This window comes from Fukomys damarensis, unplaced genomic scaffold (assembly GCF_012274545.1).
Source record: "Fukomys damarensis isolate Sample0158 unplaced genomic scaffold, DMR_v1.0_HiC HiC_scaffold_39, whole genome shotgun sequence".
Lineage (NCBI taxonomy): Eukaryota > Metazoa > Chordata > Mammalia > Rodentia > Bathyergidae > Fukomys > Fukomys damarensis.
This window is the reverse complement of record NW_022900951.1, coordinates 11,750,899-11,765,421: the sequence shown is the minus strand read 5'-3', so window position 1 is coordinate 11,765,421 and position 14,523 is coordinate 11,750,899. Positions and strand designations below refer to the sequence as shown.

At 37.3% G+C, this 14,523-nt stretch overlaps 2 protein-coding genes and 1 non-coding gene across 5 annotated transcripts in view; 2 read left to right on the top strand and 1 right to left on the bottom strand.

The window, feature by feature from the left end:
• The window catches only part of Pir (pirin), a 96,544-nt gene extending 91,238 nt beyond the window's left edge, over nucleotides 1-5,306 (top strand). For all 3 annotated transcript variants that reach the window (XM_010645177.2, XM_010645178.3, XM_010645176.3), the window contains 2 exons: nucleotides 258-324; nucleotides 5,020-5,306. In XM_010645177.2, coding sequence (XP_010643479.1) covers nucleotides 258-324; nucleotides 5,020-5,132 — 180 coding nt within the window. In that variant the 3' untranslated portion in view covers nucleotides 5,133-5,306. The remainder of the gene's footprint in view (nucleotides 1-257; nucleotides 325-5,019) is intronic.
• LOC117284868 lies at nucleotides 1,078-1,203 on the bottom strand. Its single transcript, XR_004515938.1, has one exon. It is a non-coding gene; the product is annotated as a small nucleolar RNA SNORA40 (small nucleolar RNA).
• Nucleotides 5,307-5,580: 274 nt separating the features above from the next.
• The window catches only part of Vegfd (vascular endothelial growth factor D), a 33,186-nt gene continuing 24,243 nt past the window's right edge, over nucleotides 5,581-14,523 (top strand). Inside the window, exon 1 of the mRNA XM_010645180.2 lies at nucleotides 5,581-6,238. Within this exon, the coding sequence (XP_010643482.1) occupies nucleotides 6,149-6,238 (90 nt within the window). The 5' untranslated portion in view covers nucleotides 5,581-6,148. The remainder of the gene's footprint in view (nucleotides 6,239-14,523) is intronic.

Here is a 14,523-nt window from a genome sequence, read left to right as displayed (position 1 = left end):
TGATTTAAATTGTCTTCTTTAATATGAAAATATTAATATTTTAGCGACCTGGATTTATTTTGGGGTTCTAGTTACTACTAAATATATTAAAGAATAAAAATTTCCATATTGAGTTGCACAGAAAATATTTTTGGGATTTCTACTCAGGATTAGGTACAGCATCCATTTAGCTAGCATGCTAAGAACAAATTTTTTTGCTAATTTGACATTCAAAAATAAGCGTATTTGTTTTTTGATGTTTTCCTTGTTAATTTCAGGATCCTGAGAGAAGCCATTTTGTCCTAATTGCTGGGGAGCCATTAAGAGAACCAGTTGTTCAACATGGTAAGCCCAGAATGATGATTTCCTGGTTGACTTTTGTTTTCTCCAGAGTAGTGTACATGTGCAGTGTTACTGGGAAGACTGGCTGGATCTTTTCCTATCTCTTCATCAGCAAATCTAAGGATTTTGTTTTATTTGTCCATTGTCAGAAGAAAATACCCAAATGGTGTTTGCTCCTAGATGCATCTCTTTCTTTGACAAAAGAAACATTTAGATACATATCATGTGGGAGACATTAATCTTAAAACTGTGCAAAGAATAAAATGGTATCTTTATTGTGTCATAAGAGATTTCCACCTGAAGAAAAGATTTTGCATTCTTTTGGGGACTTGAATATCATTTTTTGAACCTGTAGAGATTTTAATCTGTTGTTACTACTTATTACATTTAAACAAACATGATCCAAACACAGAAAGGCATATCTTCAACTCCAGCCTCACGTTCAAGACAGAAACCTTTAAGAAATAAGGAAAAAAGGTTACTTTCATGTCTCACACCATGAAAATTGGAATCCCAAATGGACTGAGCTGAGATTTTGCTCATACTCTATGCTTTCTAATTAACTTTTTAGTCTTGGAACCAAACTAATAGTTATCAACACCTCCCGTCACTTTAATATGTAGTAGGGTATCATCATTTTTTGCTTTTGTTTTGCTTCCTGAGGTAGAGTCTTATTATGTATTTTAGGCTTCATTCCTCTTGCCTCAGCCTTAGGAGTCCCAGGGTCATAGGGGGACTGCCACTGTGCCTGGTGGTTATATTCCTTTTTGTGTATCAAAACCCATACTGAACAGTAAGTTCTGGGTTGTGAAAGAGGATTTGTCTTTTGCACCTGTCCATAACTCTTACTGTACAAGTTAGACAAAAACAGATACAAGTGCTTGAATATAATTTTTATCTTTACCAAAAATAACAGTGGTTTAATACTGTCATCATTTTCTGTTGCTGTAATATAATATGTGAGACTATGTAATTTATGAAGAAATGGGGTTTGTTTGGGCTCACAGTTCTGGAGGCTGGGAAGTTCAAGAACATTACACCAGGAAGGCCTTCATACTACTTTAACTCATTCCTGAAAATAGAGTGGTGGGCAGGTGTGTGTAGAAGAGGGAAACACTAGAGGTAGACTTTCTGTGTACATAACTTACTTGCATGATAACTAATCCAGTCCTACAAGAATGAGAACTCATTCACTGGTGAAAAGCATTAAACCCTCTTTACGACCTAATCATTGCATAAAGGTCCTACCTTTTAGCACAGTGGCAATAGAATTTCAGCGTGAGTTGTAGAAGGGATGAGCCACATTTAAACCATAGCAAATGCTGTCCTTATAGTCTGTAGTATTTTTAATGGTCACAGTACTATCCAAATTTTAATTCAACAACCTTAACAGAGAGGTGCTCTCATCCTTATGCTACAGATGAAGCAGCAGAACTACAGAGGTTCATTGCCTAACTGAAGGCTACGGCCTTACTTACTTTTCTTATTCCTGAGACAAAATACCAGCCTCCTAAAGTTCAGGGAGGAAAGAATTATTTAGCTCACAATTTGCAGAGGGTTCAGTCCAAAATTGGCTGGCACCAGGACAGGGTGGCATCACTTAGGAGAAACAGTTCATGGTGGGCAGAAGGTAGCAAAGCAGTAAGAGACAACCATAGCTCTTTCTATCCCTTATATCTTATCCAGGCTACTTGGAGCAGAGCATTCACACCCTTAATCCTAGCATTGCACCATGAATCAATTCCAGTGCCACACACTCTAGATCCAGCCAACTCTAAAAAAGGTCCACCTAAGACCATATGAGGCTTTGGAGGAACATCTAAACACAAGCTATAACAGCTACAGAGTGGATTTACACTCAGACTGTCTAGTTTTCAACCACCCTGCCCTCTGTCTTTTGTGCCTGGTCACTCTGCTTGTCACTGTGGCTTTTCTAATGTGACACGATTGTTAGTGGTGGACCTGGAATATGAACCCTGGTCTCCTAATTCCATGTTTTGCACCTTCTATTCTATGCCAAGAATCTACATAAGAATCCATACCTTTTTGTTAGAAGAGGAGTCAAAAGGTGTAATTAGAGGAGAATTGCAAACTGTAGTTTAAAAGAGGACTTAGGGAGTATGAATAATTTTCTTGTTCATAACCCTTATAGTTGATAAATTTAAAACCACATGCTTTCTGGATTCAATATTCCTCTTGAGTGTATGAGATGAGCTTGCGCAACATGGCTCTGGAGGACTTCAAGCTTTCAGTGTTTCCTAGGTAACTTATGTGCACATTAAAAATTGAGAAATGTGGCACACTACCTTCCAAAGCCTCTTAGATGGATTTCCAGAAATGCACTATAGAAAAAGGATGAGGGCTTGAGAGTGGTGTTCTACAGGTGTGACCTAAAGGGAAATGCTGATGTGCAGGAAATCAGTTCTTCGCCCTGTACCTGACATCATCTTCCCAGTTCCATTTCCTTTAAAGGTCATATCCTTTAAAAATTGGATTCTCCAAGGTGCTTTCCTGAGTGTATTATTTATTTTGTGTGCAAGAGCTCTCTCATTGTTTCCTACCTGATAAACTCCAAAGCTTGATGTCCACATAGAATTTCTCTCATGATCCAGTCTCAACAATGTACTGAAGGCTTCTGCTGAGAAACTATTAGATTGCCCCTGATATCTCTATATCAGAATATCCAAGGCCCAGGGATTTAGCTCAGTGGTTCTGCTGTCTGCTTTGCAAGCAAAAGATCTGAGTTCAATCCCCGGTACCAAAAAACAAACCAACAAAACAAGAATATCCACAACGGAACCCTATTCTACACCCAGCCTCCTATATCCTGTGTTTCAGTTACCCTTAGCAACTCCACCATTGACTCAGCCTCCTAGGCAGATACCTTCTCTATCTTCACGCCAGAGTTTCCTTTAAAAACCCAAATCAGATCATGTCACTCCCACCCTTCATTGATTCCTGATCACCTAAATAATTATGTCCAAACTTCTTCTCATAGATGGCACCTAAAGCCTGTAAGTGTCTGGCTTCTACATCTCAGATCCCATTTGTTTCCCCTTTCAGTCCTTTCTTTAAGTCCTATGACTTTATTCTCAATTCATCCAGCATTCTAATCCTGAAAATATGCCATTTTTCCTTGTATAGCTGTTTGAATGTCACTCCTTCTGTGAATCCTTTCCTGGATCCCTCCTCTTCCCCTTTTTTTTGATGACTCTTTAGAATTTACATACTTTTATCGTTCCATGTACCACATTCTTTTGTAATGATTTGTTTCCATATCTGTCTGTGTGATATATTGTGGTCTTCCTAGAGCAGAGACTATTATTCTTTTATCTTTCATTTGTAAGTCTCTAGCTCTTGGCACAATGTCTCATTTAATGAGCATTCAATAAATACTTCCTAGATAGATAATTGAATGAAAAAAATTTAGGTTCCTTCCATGGAATTTTCCTTTCCTACTGGCATTCTGTTTCTCAAAAGGCTTCAATCAGCAAGGCATATTATCTTGTATCTTTTTTCTCAGATTTTAAATATAGTGATCACCAAATCTGTGTTGATATTCCAACAATGGCTAAGAAGTTTGAATGTGTTGTTCCCTCTAAGTAATATAGTTAATTGTAAATTAGAGCCTCCCAGAGAAAGCCCCATAGTGGAAGGAGTTCTATAAAAAGCATGCTGGGAACCTCTGCCTACTGGTAGAAGAAATATACTGAATAGACAAGCTTATCAGCTACTTCCAAGACATTGCCAGTGCCAAGTTAGAGTTGGTCTTCTTAGAGTCTCGTGTCTCTTTGCCCCTCTAGTGTGTGAGAAAGGGAAAGTGATAGATACTTTGCCTTTTCTGTTAAAGTAGAGGAGAACTTCTTGTATAACTAGAACACTAGAGTTTAGATCCAGGAATTAGACAAAGGGATTAGCAAACTATAGGCCATGGACCAAATCTATGCACTGCATGTTTTTGTGAGTGGAGATTTATTGGAACAGTCATGGCTAGTCACTGCCATATTGCCTATAGATGCTTTTGCACTTCAATGAAAGAGTTGGATAGTTGAGACAGACACCATTTGATCCTCAAAATCTAAAATACATAGTCACTGGCCCTTTACTGGACGAGTTTTCCCATCTCTGGGGAATCCAAATAATGATGCTTTCTTGACTTTAATTTTTTGCAATCTCCTATTTATCATCAATAAGATGCTGTTAATTTTCAAAAATGGCTTACAACCATCATATAAGCACATAGCTTAATACATTGCTTAGGTAACAAATCTATGATGAAATTTACCAATTCATCAAATTCAGATTTATTAGATTCTTGACGTCAGCTAATGGTATAAAAATATCAACTCATTGTAATATGATATGGCTGAAATATTGTTTTAATAAAACCAAATCGAAGAATGTTTTAAATAAAGACATTGCCGTTGCTGGTAAGGAACCTGCAATGGATGGGTGAGATGCAATTACATTTATTTATCTAAAGTTTGATCCTTGTAATAATTTATAACCATGTACAATCAAAGTCAAGAAACTTGTATTGTTGTCCTCTGGAATGAAACAGTGAACTCTGGGATCTGAACACTTTTACTGTTCAGATATACCTAGATTTTATTTTAAATCAGAAGCTACATAAATATTTTACCATTTCTAATAAAATACCATCACCCAGAACGTTCTGAATGTCTCTTTTTGCTCTAGGTCCATTTGTGATGAACACCAATGAAGAAATTTCTGAGGCCATCCTTGATTTCAGAAATGCAAAAAATGGATTTGAAAGGGCCAAAACCTGGAAATCAAAGATTGGAAACTAGTGAAGAGCCCAAGAGAGCTCTCCATTCTTTTGCCATTCTTGGTGCCCAGCCATCGAGGCATTCAGTCTCCAAAGATGACTTAGCTGGTGTTTCTGAAGGGATTTCACATTAAAGTGATAACAAGATTTTTGTGGCAATGTATGTAGGATATTTCCTGGTACATGCAAATAAACCTAATTGTTGCTTCTTTAAATCTCCATGTTCTTCATTTTAACCTAACTTACTAAGCTTCTGTTTAAAAACTCATCTTGTGTTTGTCTTTTTTGCATGTGTGTATTGATGTTTTTGCTATTTTTGAAGCATATCTGATTCCTTTCTGTGTCACCAGCAGCAGATATGTCAGCATCTGAAGGTCCTTTCCTGAGCAATGCTATTGGGACACAACCATTAAGACCATGTGCTGGGGTTTCATGTTACAGGTTATCTGCTTTTAAATAACAGCAGTCGTGAGCATTGGAGTCAGTTTTAAAAACTGCCCTGCTATTGGTAGGGACACAACAGGATTACAGCCAAGACTTCCCTGCATTTTCTGCCAAAATCTGTGTCAGATTTAAGACACATACTTCTGCAAACTTCCATGAAGGTTGTTAAAAATGTTTTAATCCAGAGCTGGGTTCCAGCTTTCTGTAACTGCAAGTACTGGTGGCTGCACTAGTTCCTTACAAAGTAACTAGACCCTGGGGCATAGGGGGGAGAGATTTCTTTTAATTTGCTGGACGTGAAATGAATGTAGAGTGCTTTCTAAGTTCAGGTGGAAGACATGTCCACCTCCTGATTATTTTTGGAGCATGAGAACCTTTTAAATTTTTTTCATCTCTCTTCCCCACTAAGATTGTGGGAAAAAGTTCCTTGTCTAATTGAAGTCATTTCATTGGATTTTGATCACAATTGATTTTTTTTTTCCATGTGAAGTTTTGGGGTTCGAACTTTCCCCCTGGAGAATGCCTTTTGAGACAATTCTCTCTAGCTGCCTGATGTTAACTGCTTAGTAATTAGCAGATATTAAAATACTCAGAATGTACAGAGAGTGGGCAGTAGTGAATATTTTCATGATGGCTTATGTGCACCTGGTGCAGGGCTTCGGTAATGAACATGGACCAGTGAAGGTAGGTGAGCTCAATTTCTAACGTGATGAGGTTCTTTTTAATGGCTTATACAAAAGACTTTCTTTGCCCTCACTATTTGTGAAGCAATATAAAAATGCATAGCACTCTTTTAATAGTCTACAGGATATGTCTTGCATTTGTTACTGACTGTTCTGTTTCTTAAGCTTAATGAGATTCTTGTCATGAATATTTGAAAATGCTGGAGTTTTTTTTTTTTTTTGAGGCGCAATAGAACTTGAGCATTCTTGGATCTTTTCAGATGGAGAAACTTCTCCCAAATGTATATACGGATGGCACAGTGGCTTTCTAATGAAGTACTGATTTGTTTTTATGATACACGTAATTTTTTGGGCCATTTATTTTCAGGTTGTTTTTGAGCAGCAAAAGCCTGGTCTATTTTGTCTGTAAATTGAAAATTATAGTGCTTCCTACAGATGTTTTCTATCTGATTTTGCAAATTACCGATTGCCAACATCCAGAAAAATGTTTTGCTCAGAGGTTGTTTTGGTTTTTCGCTTTTTGAAATGTGCACAAAATTCAACAGTAATCAAACACAGTAATCAAATCTTTGGTTCTGTGAGCAGGCATCAAGTAGAGCTCAACAAATTGAGAGTAATGCAAGCTGGGATGTTACTGACTGCTACAACAATATTTCACCCAGTTTTATGTATTTCATAGGTTATGTATTTTTAAAGCTCTTTATTTTGAAAGTGATTGAATTGTAATTCTTTTAACTGAAGTGGTGCTAAATCATTATTGATTTAGAAATTTCTGACTGTGTACAAACAATTAAACGTGGGCTTGAATTTCTGTAACTCTTGTTTTACAACAGGCATGATATTGACCCCCATAGGGGAAAACTGGCTCATGGGGGAGTTAAATTTTTGATATGTAAAACACAGATACATATTTATTACATAAACAGATACACAGTATATCTGTAATAGGATGTCACAGGAAAAAATGTCTAAAAAGGATCCCGGTTGGCTTTGGTAGCTAGGGGAGTTTGGAGATTGATAACTAGCAAAAAACTGAAACACACTGTGTTAGGGCAGAGAGTGACCTTGTCTAAAAGCCTGCATTTTTTTAATTTTTCAAATTCATTGTGCACATGGGATAAATCATAGTCTTCAGATCCACTTGACTGCTAACAGCAGTTGGACCTCAATGCCAGATGGTAAGTGGACGGGAATTCAATTTTGAGCACAGGTAACCAGAGAAAAAAGTCTGAATTGTTTGAGGCAAGACTTCAGACCGTCCAGCTTCTTTTTAAGTCTGTAAAATTCGGGAGACCTTTAGATGTGCTGGGCTAATTGAGTTTTTAAATGTTTGCATTTCACTTTTAAAAGCATTGATTTATTTGATGGGATAAGAGAGGAGACTGAATTGTTGGAAAGAAGTGCGATTCTTTGAATTTACTGTTAATGTGTACATTTGGTTAATGGGGTAGTAGAAGAAAACAGCTAAATTTGCATGTGGCAGGATACATGTCCTTACACATGGAAGATGCTGTATTCATTGTATGCTTGCTAATGCCATTAGCATTTTTCTTTTCTACATCAGAATTTCCTTTAAGAAGTACAGTGACGTAGTGCTTGCTTCGGCAGCACATATACTAAAAATGTACAGCTATGTATACTGAACTTACACTCTCAGATAAATTAAATTATTTCTTATATGAAGAAAAGGATCCTCTATAGATAAGTAGAAATTGGGGATAAATTTGACTGGGTGATGAGAATAATATACATACTGGTTTATGGTTTTCCTTTTTTCCCCAACTTTGTCTTAAGAGAAAATCTAAGGAAGTTTTTTTGACATTAATTCTTATTTAAATTAAAATTCAGTAGGAAAGCCTATTCAAGATGATAATGGTTTAGAACACTGGCATTTGAATAATATTTTTTTTTCCTTTAGAGATAAAAATGATTCTTTTATCATGGAAAAATTTCATGGTCTGCCTCAGTGCTCTACTAAGTCCATGAGAATAGCATGTTTTTCTGTCCACTCCCCACTTTTCTGATCACATCGTTTCCAGAATGACTGGTGATGCCACATATGTTCCCTGGCTGTACTGTACCCCCACCCCTAGCCTGGCCTTCGCTTTCCAGCTTTGAATATTGTCATGTTTTTCAGCTTAGACTAACATTGTCTCTTATAGTGCAGGTCTATGAGTATGCGAACAATTTTTTTCAGCAACCATGCAGACAGCTTCTAGTACTGTGCACAGTTGTAATAATGCCATTTGAGTATATGATATCCTCAATTCATTAGTGCTCAGAAGGATAGCTATTTGGGGTCATCAGTGTATGGAACATGCGGCCTGAGGCGAAAATCTCAGCTCATAGCTACTGTGTATATACTTCCTAGCTGTTATATTTCTCAGTCTAAAAAGAACACATTTTCTTCTAGAAATATGAAATGCCTATGCTTGGCTTTCTAATGTAATCATATTATTGACTAGACATAGGACTTATTTCTGTTTCTATTTTTTAGACAGTTGGAACAGTTATATACAGTTTCACAGGGTCTGCATTTCACACTCCTAGGGAGTTGCATCCACATAGACACATCTATATGCAACAGCCCTGAGGACAACTTTGCAGACACTGTGAACATTTGGTAAATAAGTACCAACAACCGCATTGCCCTACCATCAACACCAGACTTCCTGACAGTACTATTTCTGGTTGACTTAGTAAACAATCATTGTCACCAGGAATGCTGAGGTCTCCTTAAACCACCAGAGGTAGCTAGCCTCCGTAAATCTTTTCCATCATCCTTATGAAGGCATATCATTATGGCAATAAAGGAACAATGTCAGGTTATGGTAGGCTTTTAGAACTGTTCTGACAAATTTGTTTTCTGCTTCATCATTTTTTTCTCTATACCACTGTTTAATTCACCCTTCTTCTTCATTGGAAAACTATTGTTGGGTGATGGAATCATTCAAATTCTGCCAAAACTGGAATAAGTCCAAGATCCGCAGGAATTCATGGTACCTCTAACTTTCACGAGAAGCCACATATATGGCTCACAAGACTTCATTATCTTTGTGTTACTTGCCTTCTCCTAAAACTGTCTCTAAATGAATGGAATAAAAAGAACTGAAGTGTACCTACCGTATTTACTTCCAGGAGGCAGACTCACACGTGCTCCCTACCTTATTTTCACTTAAAAAGTCACACACAGGGCTGTCCAGTGACCTATCTTGGTGCTAGTCAACTAGCCCAGTGAGCTCTTGCTAATGGCCAATGGCACTACTGGCCATAGTTCTTGGCACAAAATACATCTGAAAAAGGTTTTTATCAATTTGTCCTCCATCTGTGACCTTGTAGTTAGTTTATTCAATTATATGCTTTTGCACACAGCTCTAACTTAGTTACTTATAACTAACTGATGTTCAGAGATTTTATATCACTATAGAATATTATTTATACCCAGGATACAATAGGACCCTTTGGATCTTATATTTTGAATATATAACTTCCTTGTATGACTTATTTTTTTCCTCATTGAGTTTATTGGTACATTTTAGGTATACAGCACAGTTACATTCATCATTGGGATCTTGTACCTCTACATGACAAGTCTTGGTTCTCATTTTTTCCCCTTGTCCCTGCCCTCCCTTCACCCCGTCCTCCCTTCCCTATTTACAAACACTTTATTTCCATATTTTCATTTTCTCCTATTTTTTTCCTCTCCCTTATTACCTTTCCCCTACCCTTTCCAGTTTCCCTACACCTTTAGCCCTTTTCTTCCTATTTAACATTGTCAATTATCTCATTAGGATCTTATGTACCATTATAGTTCACCCCAGAGAAACTATTCGGTATTTATACACATGTGACTTATTTATTTCACTTAGGAGTACATCCTCAATATTGTATGACTTATTTTTAATTTAAAAATACTGCCTTAGATGTGTGGTTAAACCTCTGTAATAAACCCCTCACAAAGAAAATTTGGCAGTGAGAATATGGTATTTGTACACAGAGACGATTCCATGAAGAACTTGAGGTGAAACATTGTGGAGCTCCCAGACGAATTGATTGTTGCGACTGGATAAAGGTGCTAGAGAAAAATGGGGACACAAATCACAGGAAATTTTTTTTTCTGAGCACATTTCTAGGCCCAACTTTATTTTACCATATGAGGAGATGATGGAATTGTATATAATTGAGAATGGGATTGAGATGAGACAGAGTTGAGATGAAACACTTCTTAGGCTGTATCGATGGTGGCGAGTCCGCTTTTCTCTCTGCCTTGCTGCCAGTTCTGGTAGTTCTTACCAAGACACTCAACCATTCATCATAAAGCAAACACACTTTGAGTCCGGACCCTCTCTGACATCAGGAACGCTATGGCTGGTTGAATTTGTCTGGTTGAGATGTCTAGTATTTCATAAAGAATTTCTCTCTCTCTCTCTCTCTCTCTCTCTCTCTCTCTCTCTCTCTTTCTCTCTTTGAGACAGGGTCTCACTGTGTAGTTGAGACTGACCTGGAACTCACTATGTAGCCCAGGCTGGTCTTGAACTCACAGTGATCCTCCTCCCTCAGCCTCCCGAGTGCTGGGATTACAGGCATGCACCACCATACCTGGCTTTTATTTTTCTCTTTAAATTACTTATACTTTTGTTTTCTCATAGAAGAGAAACCACTTGATATTTAACCTTTTGTGTCTGATTTATTTCAGTTAGCATTACGGTCTCAAGGTACATCCATTTCCCTACAAATGACTCAAACCTATCCTTTTCAGGGCTGAGTAGTACTCTGTTGCATCTGTATATAAACCATATTTTCTTTTCCATTCACCTGTTGATTGGTATATAGGCCACTTCTAAGATTTAGCTATTATGAGTTGTGCTTCTATAATCATGAGTATACATGTATCCCTTTAATATGATGTCTACTGGAAAACACCCAGAAGGGGAACAACTGGATTGAATGGGATTTCCATTTTCAGTTTTTGAGAACTCTCTATGCTTTTTTCATAATGGTTGTAGTAGTTTGCATTCCCATAACAGTGTAGAAGAGTTCCTTTTTTGCCACAGTCTCACCAGCATTTGTTATTTTTGATTTCTTGATAATGGCCAATCTTTCTAGAGTAAGATGGAATCAGTGTTGTTCTGATTTGCATTTCTCTGTGGCCAAAGATGCTGAGCAGTTTTTCATATATACTTATTGGCCATTTGTATTCTTCTGTTCAGTTGCCCATTTCTTTAGTAGTGTCTTTAATTTGGGGGGAATCTAGTTTTTGAGTTCTCTCTATATTCTAGATAATAATCATCTATGAAGTAGCTGGCAAAAATGTTTTTCCCATTCTGTAGGTTGTCTCTTCACTTTCTTGGTTGCATCCTTTACGCTGCAGCAGCTTTTTAACTTGATATTATCCTATTTGTTAATTCTTGATGTCATTTCTTGTGCAATATGGGAACTGTTCAGAAACTCCTAGCCTATGCCTGTATCTTCAATATTTTTACCTATTTTATCTTCCAGCAGATGGAAATTTTTTTTTCATACCTAGGTCATTGATCCATTTTTACTCTATTGGTACATTGTGAGAGAAATGGGTCTAGATTCAATCTTCTACATGTGTATAACCAGTTTCCCCAGCACCATTTGTGAAAAAAAACTATATATCTATAAATTGTATGCGATAGTCATTAATATTGTTTGCCAAATATTTCCAGCTTTCTATCTTCTGAGATTAAGGTAGGTTTGCATTTCTTGGCCCTTGGGCTAGGTGGGGTAGAGGATCTAGGGGCAATGAACAGAAGTCATTTGTCACCTTTAGGTCAGAGTATTTGTGCATTTTTACCACCTTGTCACCATCATGAAAATGTTTTAGAGGAACCTTCCTTGTCTTGTATCCTGCAGTGTCCCAATTGTCCAATTCAGAGACTTTAACAGAGGATACCAAAAATAATGTTTGTTGACTGATAGAGTAGACTTATAGGATTTTGAAATATCTATGATGTGAATATTACATTAATTAGTCTTCAACATCTACTCTTGTCATGGCTTGTCTGGTGTCGTGATTTTTTTTTTTTAATTCTAAAACATTTTTTTTCCTAAGGTACTATTTTCATCCTGAGCTATTTTCCTGTGGACATGGGATAAAGTTTGGATGGAAGAGTCCTCCAGTATCCTCACAGCCATAGGCCATTCTGGAAGCCAAAATTATAAAACAAAGTCACTTTAGCCCTTTATTCCATCCTGGTAACCACAAAAAGGGCGATGGGCTAATCAGCATTTGGTCACTTAGCAGTCTGGGCAGAACATGGGCACCTTCATGGCTTACTTTATCTCTGAGAGTCTTAAAAGAGCTACTTATGTTTAATCATAGGTGGTTTGTGAAGATATGGTAAATTATGGCAAAATATTTTAGACAGATACTTTATCAGTCAGGCTAAGTCAGGATATGCTGTGATAACAAATATCCTCAAATTCTTGGTTGCTCCTAAAAAACAGAGGTTTAATTCTCATGCCACATGACCATTCTGGTTCATCCAGAGTCAGCTCCATATTAGAATGAAACTAGCTGAGCATCCACACCTCCGATGTCTTGAATCACTAGGACAGATAAAGAGAGGAGCCCTGGAGAATCTCACCATTGCAGTTCAATGCTCACATACAATTTTAAATGCTTTTGAGCATACTTTTGTGTCTAAAATGTTGAAAGCATTCCCGGTGTTAAGCAATGCTGGAGAATGAATTGTATTAAGGTAGCTTTAGAGGGACAGGATGAGGCCCAATGGGAAGACAAAATTCACTCATATTCACCATGCCTCCTTTCATGCACGGAAGAACCTATATTTTGCTTAGAAACTCAGGTTTTCAAACTCAGAACAACTTGCTGGAAATGGGAAATAACTGTGGCTGGTTATGGGGTATAGTGTAGTGAAGGAAGATGGGTTCATTTCTCAGGCGCAGGAGGCTCTTTCTTCTCAGAAAAGGGAAAGCTGTACATTAAGTTCAGTAAACATTTGTGGAATGTCTACCGTGTGCCAGGCACATGATTGGAAATGATGCTTTTATAAAATAAAGATGTCTTAGTTATTTACATGTGTTACCAACAGCCAGAGAGTTCATTCTGGCCTGTGGGGAGGATAATTTTAATGCCTAAAACTTTAAGTAACCATAAATTTTATAGTTTCTTATCATTTAATGAGCATTACTCTATAACTATAGCACTCACATATTGGAAATAAGTATTGTTCTTCTGAAGTTCAGGCTTTGCTAAAATTGTTTCTGGAAAGAGAAAATGGCATGTCAAATATCCCTATGGCAAAATATCTTCCTGTTGCATACTGTTTCATTATGAACAGTTAGAAAGAGTATAATTTTGACTGAATGAGTACCCAAAATTTAAGAGATTCCACCAAAATAACCAAGTGGGTTAAAAAAAAAATAAAATCAGCCTTCACAATGGTATTCTTGGCTCACAAGTATATTTTCACAGTAAGACTTGGGAATCACTGGGCATTTTAGACCCAGCAGGGCATGTTGGAAAGGAAGAGAGGAAGGTGATCAGTGGGTGTTGATGTAGGATTATCAAATCATTAGGAAGAAATGTGAAAAGAGGCATCCTGGGTTGACTGCCAATGGCAAGCATGGCTACTTTAGAAAGAATAGTGAAGGTTTGGACAAAGATTCTCTTCTCATTAATGGATTATGTTACACTTTGGCAGAAAACGGCTATAGCTGTTAACTATTGCCATCATCATGCTATCCAAAAAATCAGTCCAAGTTTCTATAGCATAGAACATCAATAATTTATTCTAACACATCTCTGTGAGTCAGTTGGGAGTCAGAGGATCAAGGCTCAGCTCACAGGTTGAGTATGGGTTTCTCTCAGCTTCTTTTGATCAGTGGGCTAGCACCAACATGTGCTTGTGGTGATGGCAAAAATGTAGAGAAACCATGCAATCACAGGTAAGTTTCATACCTCTTCCGCATCACCTCTTGTGATGTCCCATTGATCAAATGAGGTCACATGACCCAGCATCAGTGAGCTAGGAAATATATTTCTCCCTCTGGAGTGTAGAGGGAAGGAATGAAATTATTTCTAACAATAACCTAATTACCACAAGGGCTTGGGGCACTTTCCTTACTCTACAGTAATAGACTAACAGATTGAGGAATATGTACTCTTGGTGTTATTCAGAGCATAAGTGTAGAAGATCTGAAACTGTTTTGCTACTTAAGCCCATCCCACACTTATTTGTCCCCCCTCATTTCTTTTTTTAAAATTAATTTTATTGGTACATTTAATGTATACAA